Source organism: Mobula hypostoma, chromosome 5, assembly GCF_963921235.1.
Source record: "Mobula hypostoma chromosome 5, sMobHyp1.1, whole genome shotgun sequence".
Classification (NCBI taxonomy): Eukaryota; Metazoa; Chordata; class Chondrichthyes; order Myliobatiformes; family Myliobatidae; genus Mobula; species Mobula hypostoma.
Window position 1 is genome coordinate 34,255,551 of NC_086101.1, and position 12,105 is coordinate 34,267,655.

The following is a 12,105-nucleotide window of genomic DNA, read 5'->3' on the forward strand; positions in this document are numbered from 1 at the left end:
AAAAGGCATGTAGAACAGAGTCAATCAGGACGTCAATCACTTGGGAAGTGATAGTGAAGGACCCACATTGTAGGCAGAGAAGGAATTTCATCCGGCTTCCATTCTGGTGTCCCACACTTCCCATTCTGGTGTCCCACACTTCCCATTCTGTTGTCCCACACTTCCCATTCTGGTGTTTCACACTTCCCATCCTGGTGTCCTACACTTCCCATCCTGGTGTCCCACACTTCCCATCCTGGTGTCCACATTTCCCATCCTGTTGTCCCACACTTCCCATCCTGGTGTCCACACTTCCCATCCTGTTGTCCCACACTTCCCATCCTGGTGTCCCACACTTCTCATTCTGGTGTCCCACACTTCCCATTCTGGTCTCTCACACTTCCCATCCTGGTGTCCCACACTTCCCATCCTGGTGTCCACACTTCCCATCCTGGTGTCCCACACTTCCCATCCTGGTGTCCACACTTCCCATCCTGGTGTCCCACACTTCCCATCCTGGTGTCCCACACTTCTCATTCTGGTGTCCACACTTCCCATTTTGGTGTCCACACTTCCCATTCTGGTGTCCACACTTCCCATTCTGGTCTCTCACACTTCCCATTCTGGTGTCCCGCAGTTCCCATTCTGGTGTCCACACTTACAGCTGTATTTGCTTGCCCTTTTGGACTCTACCTCACCGGGCTTCTAAAAGCATCCTGAGCATTGCGACAAGACTAGTGCCTAGCACTGTTTGCTCTGGGCAAAGTCTGCAGTGTGAACTTACTGGATGGTGAAGATGCAGCTGGAATAGGTTAGGTGACAGAATGGCTGGAGCAAAGAATCGCAGGAAGATGAAACTGCTTACAGCTGTGTACCGCACATCAGGATCATCTAGGGAAAGAAGTTCCACATTACCACTGGATATCTAAGCTTGGACTTAAATAGATACTTTCAGGTATATATTAATGCAGCATTAGGACCTCTGCTGATGTAGAACCATAGACACATACATTACTAAGTGTCATCCTAACAACACAGCAGCACTGTCTCTCTCAAGCCATTCTAAAACTATTCCTTTGATCCTGGGCCTCTCTGTATCCCCGTCTTTCATAATCTCCACCTACTGGAATTGATGGAAATCCCTCCCCAAGATTCCTCACCTCTCTGCCATGTTCAAGATGTGCCTGAAACTTTCCTCTTTCAGCAGCCTTTTGCTCGGCTTTCTCATGTCCCCTTTGGAGTTTGGCTGCCTCGAGACATGCACCAAACAAAGAGCTAGAGGGCTCCCAGCAGGTGGTAGGTGAGCGATGTATGTTGGGTACAATACCCAACATCTGCCTGGGCCAGACAAGTTTATGTCCATGCATAAGAGTTTGGAAAACATCCCTTTATCTGTATTGTTACATTGAAGTACATAGAAATCACAGGCCATTCAGCCCCTTGACTCCAGAACAGCCTTCTCCTATAATCTCCTCCTATCCCTCTCTCACTTATGTTTCTCCAGCTTCCTCAAACTCATCTCTGCTCCCTGGCTTAACCCCTCCCCATAAAAGTGAGTTTCACACTCTCTTGGGAAAGAAGTTTCTCCTGAATTTCTGATTAGATTTTTTAGTGACCATCTCTTACAGATAGCCTCTGTCTTCATCAAAAGTGTCTAAATATCTTCTCTACATTTACCCTGTTAAACGGTTTCATCATTTAACAGAGTTTGGGCCAGTTCACAGTCCTGCCCCAGCCACTTCAGAAGTTCCCCATCACAGCAACCTCCCAACCTACCAGTTTGCTTGTAAACATTGCTGCTGCTTCCCAGTGCCTTAGTATCCCATTGACAACGTGGAGACAAGTGCACACGACTGTGAGTGCGAGCCAACAATGATGAACAGAAAGCAGAACTCGTCACATGGATGAAGATCAGCACAAAGTTAGTGGTTATGTACGACGCCACACTCTACCTTGGAATCTCTTGGCAGCAGACTCCCTCAGCGAGAAGAAAATGTCACACATAACTGTGGGACAGCTCATACCCGACGTTGTGATGACATTGAAAATTTTTTCCACGTACTGTCTGAGGTTATCCTGAAATACAATGGAACAGTGACAATAGTGCTTTGAATTCCTGCACTGGGTTCCACTGGAACACGAGATACAGTTTCTGAGACTCAACTACCCTGGACTTGCCCTCAGCATGAGGGCACCCTCACCACAATGGTCACCAGTTTACTCACTCACAGGTCACATCAACAGCTGACAAGCCCAGCATTCATAATCACCTCAGCCACGAGGAGCACCGCAGATGTACAGTGGCAAGGGAATCCCGCTGCAGTCAGCCATGACAAAGTTTAATATTAGTCAGGTGGGCATGAGACTGGAGTCACACGTGGGCCCAGACTGGACAAGGAAGGACGATCTCCTTCCCAAAAAAGCAACAATGAACCAACTGGTAACACGGCAGATTCACACTTTAACTGATCTTTTCCTGGGTCAATTCCGTATGACAATGGAGGTCACTTGGACCATCAAGTCTATACCAACAGTCAAACCAATCCTAGCAAACCCACTTACCTCATTTTCCTATAACTAGTCTCTTTTGCACATCATAATCAAAGTCATAAAGCACAGAAATAGACCCAACATGTCCACGCAGTCCACCTTACCCACCTTGCTCATAGACTGCTTGTCCCACTCCCACTCCCATCAGGGAAGAGGCTACATACCATCCACACCAGGACCACTAGACCCGAAAGCAGTTACTTCCCCAAGCAGTAAGGCTGATCCAGCCATTAACCCACCCTACCACTATATACACAGTCTATGCATGTAACAGTTACTTGTGCATTGTGTTTGATTGGATTGCTATTACAGTTATATTTACTGTGTTTTATGTTTTTTTTATTATGTATGATCATTGTGTTTTGAATCCCACCCCACCCCCCGGTCCCAGTTTCCTTGGCTGCGTAGGTCTAGGTCCCTCCAAACCTGTGAGATCAACACGGCCCTCCCATCCCAAACCCCGGTTTGTGAGGATGCTGTGTAATTTGTGATCCTGCTACAATTCAGTGCCAAGAAATAACAGACAGTACACTGCCAACAATTAAAGAAATTATATTTATGAATCATAACTTAACTAAAGGGTTAGTAAAGAAAAGAAAGAAAATAAACAAAAAGGGCTCACTATAAATAAACAGTTAAATGTGCACAAGTTGGAACTCAATTCTTCCCAAATGTAATATTCACTGATCCATAGTCAACCTCAAAGGCTCTCACCATGTTCGACTCCAGGTTCTCACCATCCTTCAGCTTAACTGGGTCAATCTCACAGGACTTATGTACTTCACATATCTGGGAAACAAAAGTGAAATTACGATTTAATCAACATCTGTACCAAGAGCTGCTAGTTTAAATAATACAAATGATCTGAGCTTTGTGGTCCCTCCTTCAACCAAAGTCTCTCCCTCTGTAAACTCAGGCTACGTCCACACTAGACCGGATAATTTTGAAAATGCCAGTTTTTAGTAAAAACAACAGGCATCCACACTAGGTGTTTTTCAAAATATCTCTATCCGCATTAAAACGGATATTTGGGCGAATCTACTCCTACTGGGCATGCGCAGACACATCTACAGAAAACAAGCGAAGAGGAAACAGTATAATATTTACATTTCCGCGGCGGCATTGTGCTATTTCCATTGGTCAAAAACTAGAGTACCAACAACAACAGCAAAAGAAAGTTTTCAACAATGTCTTCGAGGAATACAAAGAAAACCTCTGCTGGAAAAAGCAGACCAGACCCCTTCGTTTAGACAGACAATGAAGTCGAACTGTTTCTGCGAGTTACAAATAACTACAAAGTCAGCAAAGCAGTGGAGAACGTGGAAATGGTGAACTCCAAACAAGCTATTAATGTAGACAATAAAGTAAACAACACATGCATGAAGCCGTTCTCTACCCAAGATCAACAAGAGATTGGAATCTTCTGCCGCCAGACCTGCGTAGTATTTCTGACATTAATATTTTTAAAGGTAGACTCAATCAAATCAATTTAGGGCATCTAGTCAAAAAAGCTCACTTTGCAATTTAACTCTCACGCCGTTCACACCGACTGCGCGTTATAACAGCCGTCCAGCAGTGCTTGCACAGTACCAAGCAGAAGTAGAAAAAGCATTGTTGTTGTGGTGTTGTCATGACAGTGTTTTTAAATCTCTCCGTTTACCCCGTCCACACTACAATGCGCAACAATCGTTTTCAGATCTAAACACTCCGGAGAATGTTTTAGAAAAGCTCCTTTTATGGGAGAGGAAAACGCCGTTTCAGTGTGGACGGAGGGTCAAAATGAAGAGAAAAAGCTTCATTTCCAAAATTATCCAGCGTAGTGTGGACGTAGCCTCACTCTAAATGAAGATAAAATTATTCCGCAAATGATGAATCTTCAAAAGTCCTAACAACCTCTGTATCGTTCCTTTCAATCTTCACAGAGATTATATCAAAATTTATGAATGCTGAAGGACACTAATTCCCTCCCTCAGGGCCAACAAAGTTGCAGCATAATTGCACTGTATTCAATTCTTGTTTTAAGTCTGACCTTAGCTCCCTGGCAGTGAATGAACAGGTCAAAATCTGCTTTGTTAGGGAAGGTACATGGTTCTATGTGTTAGGTGTCTGAGAGTGAAGTTTTCTAATTTTGAACTCCGTTTCTCCCAATTGATTTCCCTATATGTACCCAATAGTGTGCATTTGTGAGAAAATGTACATGTGTGTGAGAGATACGCAAATGAGTGGATGAGTGTGAGACTGTGTGTGAGTTCATTCAAGTGTGTGCAAGTGTTTGTGTGTAGGTATGTATGTGAGAATCAATGTGCAGTTGTGTCTAACAGGGAACACGTGTGTGTGTGCGCATTGATGTATCTAAGAGGGAATGTAGGTGTGTGTATGGGTGAATTTGCAAAGGTGAGCAACTCTGTGTGAAACAGAACATGTATGAGAGGGAATGAGTGTGTGCAAGCTGAAAACTGGTGTGCACATGCAAGTATTTTGCGTCAGTGATCGACCTAATCAGCCCTGCACACAGTTCCTGGTTACCTCATCGACAACAGGCTTCAGTGTGACCTGTAGATAGTGCCTCCCTGCCAGTTTCATCGTCTCATCAATGCACTTGGAGGTCAGGGAGTTGCCTCGAAAGATGGTGTTTGGATCTCTGGAAAGGAAGAGATTTGCATCATGACCACTTTGGAAGTTCTTTGCTGAAGGAGATACTGGATAGGAATCTGAAGTTCTTCCCACCTTTGAACTGTATCGCTCATGGTGTCTGGCAGGCACACCAATACTCCCCACCCCCACTGCCCACTTCCATACACTAGTACGATCAGCTGATCTCAGCTCCTTGCTCACCAACAAAGCATTAATCTCTCCTGCCATTTGGCCCTTTGTATCCATGCAATTCCATGCAGTATCGTAGCTCCCTTACCCTCACCTCTTATCTCCTGGCTAGCACAGTAGTGTAATCGCTTCATAGCACTAGCAATCACCGACCCCGCCACTGCCTGGAAGGAATTTATACATTTTCCCCATGACCGCGCTGTTTCCTCCAGGTGCTTCAATTTCCTCCCCAATTCCAAAGACGCACAGTTAGGGTTAGTGAGTGGAGGGCAATATATGTTGGTGCCAGAAGTGTGGTGTCGCTTGCAGGCTGCCCAGCACAATCCTCGCAAACGACGCACTTCACTCTGTTTCGGTGTGACAATTAAAACTAATCTTATAACTGCTTTTATAGCCCCACAAAACACAGAGTAATGGCACAGGGGCCAGACCAGCAGCTTTCAATCCAAACAATGAGAAAAAAACAGCTCAATTTATATAGGGCCTTCAATGCACTAAAATCTCCCAAAGCCTTTCCAACTTTATTAGTCATATTCATTACGTGCATTAGGGATTTGCTGTGGTGTGTTGGTCAGGGCACGACATGCAACAAAAAATGATATTCAACAATTATGACAATAAAATTTTACATCAATAAACTTGGAGGTTAAAGTACAGATATGGAATAAAATGTGCATACTGTATCAGCATGTATTTACAATGTAAACAGCATTATAAAAAGTAGTTCAAAGTGTTTACAGTGCTGTGCAGCGACTGAGATATTAGATTGTGGGGTGGGGTAGCTAACTAGCATGGTTGATCAGATTAACTGTCTGTGGGAAGAAACTTTTAAGATGGCGTGAAGTTCTAGCCCTATAACGCTTCCCAGATGGGAGATTTTGGAAAAGGCAGTTTCCTGGATGGGTCGTGTCCACAATGATTTTTTTCCTGCATGCTTTTTTGTCCTGGATACGTACAAGTCCAACAGTGATGGCAGGCTGCAGCTAATGATCTTTTCAGCTGACCTGACGGTTTGTTGTCGTTTTTGTACACTGTGAGAAGGATGCTGCACCAAACCAGACAGTCATGGCTGATGTGAGGATGCTCTCTATGCTGAAGTAACCAGTAACTCAGCACACATACAACACGTTAAGCATTTTGTCCTTTCCTACCTCTAATGACCACATTTGGAGGAGGGATGTGAGCAGAACGAAGAGAACTATACAATGGAGCTGTTTGTGGAAGGGAAGGAGTGCAGCACGTGGGTGGGGTGAAGGGAGAGAACGGAAGCCAGGTTGTGGAGTTATCCTATGCACACGCCACTTGGAATCAGGCAGCTGAGAATTTCACCCTTTTTACTTACAGGGTCCTGTTTATTTCAGCATTGGCGATGGCACTGATGAAAGGAACAATCTTCCCGTAGTGCAGGAAGAGCCGGACCAACGGCACGGCAGCTTGCTGCTTCTCTCGGCACACCTCCCCCAGCACATGGGCAGCAGACGCAGAGACTGGCTGTGGTGTTGGGGGGGGGAGATGGAGGGAGCAGCAGAGGAAGGGGTTGTGAGGAGGGAGGTGGTGTTAGCAGAAAGATGAGTGTGCAGAGAGGGGAAGCGGTGGACAGGGGTGGAAAAATGGAGGAATGAGGAAACAGAGAGGGGAAAAGTGTTGAGGAAGGGGAGAGGAGATTGGGACAGCAGCGAAGGGTGAGCACAGTGTGGAGTGAGATGGAGTAACAGGAGAGGCAATCAATGTAGGAAGCAAGAGGGAGAGAGGAGCAAGAAGGTTGGGGAGGGCAAAATGATGAGGATGTGAAGTGAGAGAAGAGAGAGGTTGGGAGGGTGGTGAGTGTGCAGAGGGAATATCGAGGAGAGATGTCCAGGAAGGAGGAGAGAAATGAAGCCAGAGAAAACATGGTCAGATTACATTTGGGGACAAAATAAACCATAACATCACTCATCATGCTGTGGAGGAAGGCCAACAGCGGTGGAACAGGAGGCGTATTGACCTCCTTCCTCTGTATAAGCCGGTTCTCTAATACCACCTCCCTCTCCTTTCCCCAAGGATTTCCCACTCAAACTCTGCTTCAGTCCCCTTTCAGTGCTCCACTTGCAAAATGCATCGCTCGCTACTACCAGGTGTCAACAGGAGAGGGCAGCAATACACTGTGGGGTAACCCAGCTGACAGGGAGCGCTGTAACAAACTAAATCTTCAGGAGTGCTTCAAGCACATAAATGATGAAACGATAAACAGAAGTTGGGAGCTACTCTTTCAGTGTGAAGTTGGGGCCACTTTAAATTCCCAACAATGACCTGTGCCTAAGCGCTATAGAGTCTCCAGCTATTCAGCCCATCAGATTCATAGACTCATGAAGGCTGGCAGATAAAGGAGCTGTACCTCATGGTGCCAGAGACCCTAGTTTGATCCTGATTTTGGGGTTTACACATACTCCCTGTGACTGTGAGGGCTTCTTCCAGGTACTCTCGCTTTCTCCCACGTCCCAAAGATGTGCAGCATTGGTGGGGTAACTGGCTGCTGTAAATTAACCCAGGATTGTAGGTGGTAGCACTTACGGGGAGCTAATGAGAATATGGGTTTAATGTTGGATCAGTGTAAATGGGTGGTTGATGGTTAGCACAGACTCATTGGGCCAAAGAGCCTTTACGTGTGCTCCATCCCACCACGGGCATGCCTGTTACAGTCATAGTGAGATACAGCATAGAGAGGTGGCCCTTCAGCCCATTTAGTTCACGCTGACCAGCGAGCGCCCATTAACAAACATCCCATTTTATTAACTCTAGAGTGGGCCTGTTATAGAGTAAAGTTGGACTCTTGATCTCTCAGTTTACCTTGTCATGGCCCTGCATTTTGACAAAATGGAGTCCAGGTAGGCAGATACAAGTTCGGTGGGCTTCCCACCCCCCCCCGCCCCACCTTCTTTACAGGGCCCCTGCCCTCTTCCCTCTTCAGTCCTGACGAAGAGTTCCGGCCTGAAACGTTGACTGATCGTTTCCGCGGATGCTGCCCAACCTGCTGAGTTCCTCCAGCGTGCCTTGCACTTTACTGACTGCCTGCACTGCACTTTCTCTGTAACTGTAACAAAATATTCTCAATTCTGCTATTACTTTCCTTTTGTACTACCTCAATACTTACGTTTGGAATGCTGTAATCTGTTTGGACAGCATGGAAGTAATAACTTTTCAGTGCCTCTCAGAATAAATGACAATAATAAATCAATTACTAACTCCCTCAATATTCTCATCAAATCACCCCGAGTCTACCATTCCCCATCACATTCGGGCCATTTGCAGTGGTAATTTAGCACAGCGACTGATGCATCACGCAATGCGGGAGGAACTGGAGCACAGGGAGAACATGCAGACTCCATAGATAGCACCGTATCGGGATTAAACTAGAGTTATTGGAGCTTTGAGGCTGTGGCTCTTGTACAAATGCGCTGCTACGGAGCATCCTCTGCCCAACACCTCATATTCCTTTCTCCAGCTTCTTATTTCCCAAGTTCTTTGTTTCACAGCTGCTGACATCAGTCTCGTGTTTTCTATGCTTCCTACTCTGCATAAGCCAGCGTTACCCTCGGTCTGATGTGAGGGTTATGAATGAGTGAGCGCCAGGATTGTTCTCACATATTGAGGGACTCATTGGGTCAGGATCAGGATGAGGATTGCGGGCAGCACACATCACTCGTACCTCAACATCTGCTGATTTTATTACAAGGTCCCTCAGTGGATCGTAATAATGAGATGGAAATACGTGGTCTTCGGTGTAAACAATGTTTAGCCGTAGGGAACCCAGGTCGACTGGTTTAACGGGCTTCCCATTATCTCTGGGATTCAGGAAGTACCTGTGAAATTTGCAAACCAAAATGGCATGAATGGAAAAAAAACTATTCCGTCACATCATGATCCAATGCACTTCCTGGTTCCGTATCTCTACTGTTCATTAACAATTCAACAGTCTACTTGGATAAGGAGTTGCACATTTGCTTTTTCCTGCTCACAAAGTAGGAGACACCCCTGCAGTAGATGCTGATGCTCTTTCTAAACTCCACCAGCAACAAGCCACTACATAAAAGCTCCTGGAAACTAAATTGTCACCGGCTTTACTGGGGTTACGTTACTCAGGAAGACTGAGGTTATAGGACCAAGGATCAACTTTATTCGCCATATACATTTAACATGTTCGAAGTATTGCGGAATATTGGTAGCTCGGCTTGGCTATTCGGAAGTATGGTTGATCACCAGGCTTAGCAAAATGTTTGCAGATGTTTTGGCTCCCGTCGAGAATCATTTACATCTATTAATTGCTGTGGTGCGTTGGTCAGGGCTTGGCATGCAACAGAAAACAACATTATGAGAGGCAGAGATAGGGTAAATGTAAGCAGGGCTTCCCCCCTCCCCTCCTCCCGCTGAGGGTTGGATGAGACTAGAACTAGGCGTCATGGGCTAAGGGTGAAAGGTGAAATATTTAGAGGGAACATGAGGGAAACATTTTCACTCAGATTGTGGTGCGAGTGTGGAATGAACTGCCAGCGGAAATGGTAGATGCGATTTTGATTTCAATACTCAAATAGAAAAAGAGAAAGGTTGACTTTCCCCAGGTCTGATTAAATATCATCACCCTGAACTATTTCCCTCTCCAGACACTGCCAGACTTGTTGAATATCCCAGCAGTTTCCGTTCCTATTTCAGATTTCCAGCATCCTTCAGCTTCTCGCTTCCCCACCCGAAGCCTCCATTTATTTGTACCCTGTACAGTTACATTTTCTCCACCCGGTCACCAGTAACCAACACCTAGACGCAATGACTAAACAAAACCTGTGATCTGTGGCTCCCTCTGCTCTCAATTACCATGCTTGATGGGAAGAAGTCTGCTTCAGGATCTTCAGTGGAAGTCGGAGTTCTCCTAGAAATTCATCACCAAACTTTAAGTTACTGGCGTTCCAAAGCCCAATCCTAGAAAAATAAGATTCACTATGTCAGCAGCAATGCAACATGACACAAGGCATCAGAGAGCATATTATACCTGTAATACATCAGCATCTCAATGTAAGTGCAAGTCCAGCGTGCCTTTTATATGGTATGGTGGTGTGAGAATTAGTTATTTATTGAGTAATATTAATGACCAGGAAGCTGCCAGGTTATCATAAATCCCAGTGGGCTCAATGATGTCCTTCAGGGAAGGATACCTGTCATGGTTGTTTAGCCTGGACCTGTATGTTACTCCAGTCCCACACCAACGTGGATAACCTAGAACAGTGGCCAGCAGTACATTCAGAGAAGGTACGAGAAGGCAGACTCCTCAATAGTGCCACATTCTGGGAAATAAAAGAAAAACAAACAATCCCTGGTGCAAACTCAAAAGTCAAGGCTGACTTATTTCATGGTGCAACGTTGACGTTTCCAGTCTCTGTGATCACTCACAAACAAGGCCTTGTTGAACCAATTCCTAAGTAAATTAATCTGTGCTTGTGGCAAACAGCCCAGCTGGGAAGAACACAGTTCAGAGATGCAACTGTTTGACTCATCGTATTTCTGCAATCCATTTGCCATCTATAGACGGAGAAAAGATTGCAGAATTTCCATCAGCAAACTTCTGTAGATATCCCCATCGTTCAGGCCATGCTCTCTTCTTGTAGCTGCCATCGGGAAGGAGGTAAGGGAGCCTTAAGTACCACACCACCACATTCAGGAACACTTATTATCCTTCAAACATCAGGCTCCTGAAACTGTGTGGATAACTTCACTTTCAAGGACTCTACAACTCATGTTCTCGGTATTATTAATTAATTAATTAATTAATTGTGGGTTTTTTTGTATTTGCACAGTTTGTCTTCTTTTGCACACTGATTATCTGTCAGTCTTTGTGTGCAGTTTTTCATTCATTCTATTGTATATCTTTGTTCTACTGTGAATGTTTGCAAGAAAACGAATGTCACAGTAGTATATGGTGACACATACATACTTTCATAATAAATTTACTTTGGACTTTGAATCTGCACTGTGGCCCTGCTGAGAAATGAGAGAGTAGCATACTTTACCAATCAATATTTCCATATTTTAAAAGCATACAATTGATATTTAAACAGTTACTTGGCAGAATGAAGCCAATACCCAAGAGCAAGAAGGACACATTTCAAGACATGTTTGTCATTACCCAAATCTAAAAAAAAGCATTCTTGTGGTTAGTGATATGCGTCCAATTTAAAAAAAAAACACATTTCTTGTCAGTACAGTGGTTTGCAAATGTTATGTTTACTTCACGTCACTGTGAGAGGATGTACCAGGTTAAACCCTCAGCAATGCTGAAAGGAAACTATGGAAGGACAGAAAAACAGGATGGAATTGCACAATACTACGTGAAACTTTGCAGAGAGGGGCATCAGGAAATGTTTTGCAGTTAATGGAAGATCTATGGGCATGGGTGACACAGCAACCAAATTCCTCCTGTGTAAAGTTAAAAAAAAATCTTTTGTTGTTAGTGTTTGTTACAAGGACTAATGGCTCAGAGCCGAGGAATATTCCTGGTACATCAAAAAGCAAAAATGTACATTGGCACTAAATGAAAAGAAAACATTTTATCTGAATGAATCATGGCATGGTACGACAACTGCTCTGCCTGAGACCACAAGAAACTGTAGAGAATTGTGGGCCCAGCTCAGCACATCACAAAAACCAGCTACTCCTCCATGGGCTCTGTCTACACCTTCTGCTTCTTCGGTAAAGGAAGCAACGTAATCAAAGACCCACACACCCCGG

General features: G+C 44.8%; 1 protein-coding gene across 1 annotated transcript in view; it reads right to left on the reverse strand.

Annotated features, from left to right (window-relative positions):
- The window catches only part of rasa3 (RAS p21 protein activator 3), a 164,292-nt gene that overhangs the window by 25,942 nt on the left and 126,245 nt on the right, over positions 1-12,105 (reverse strand). The window contains exons 9-15 of the mRNA XM_063048342.1: positions 10,198-10,302; positions 9,038-9,191; positions 6,695-6,843; positions 5,056-5,170; positions 3,244-3,318; positions 1,932-2,055; positions 764-870 (exon numbers count right to left, since the gene is read on the reverse strand). Of these exons, the coding sequence (XP_062904412.1) occupies positions 764-870; positions 1,932-2,055; positions 3,244-3,318; positions 5,056-5,170; positions 6,695-6,843; positions 9,038-9,191; positions 10,198-10,302 (829 nt within the window). The remainder of the gene's footprint in view (positions 1-763; positions 871-1,931; positions 2,056-3,243; positions 3,319-5,055; positions 5,171-6,694; positions 6,844-9,037; positions 9,192-10,197; positions 10,303-12,105) is intronic.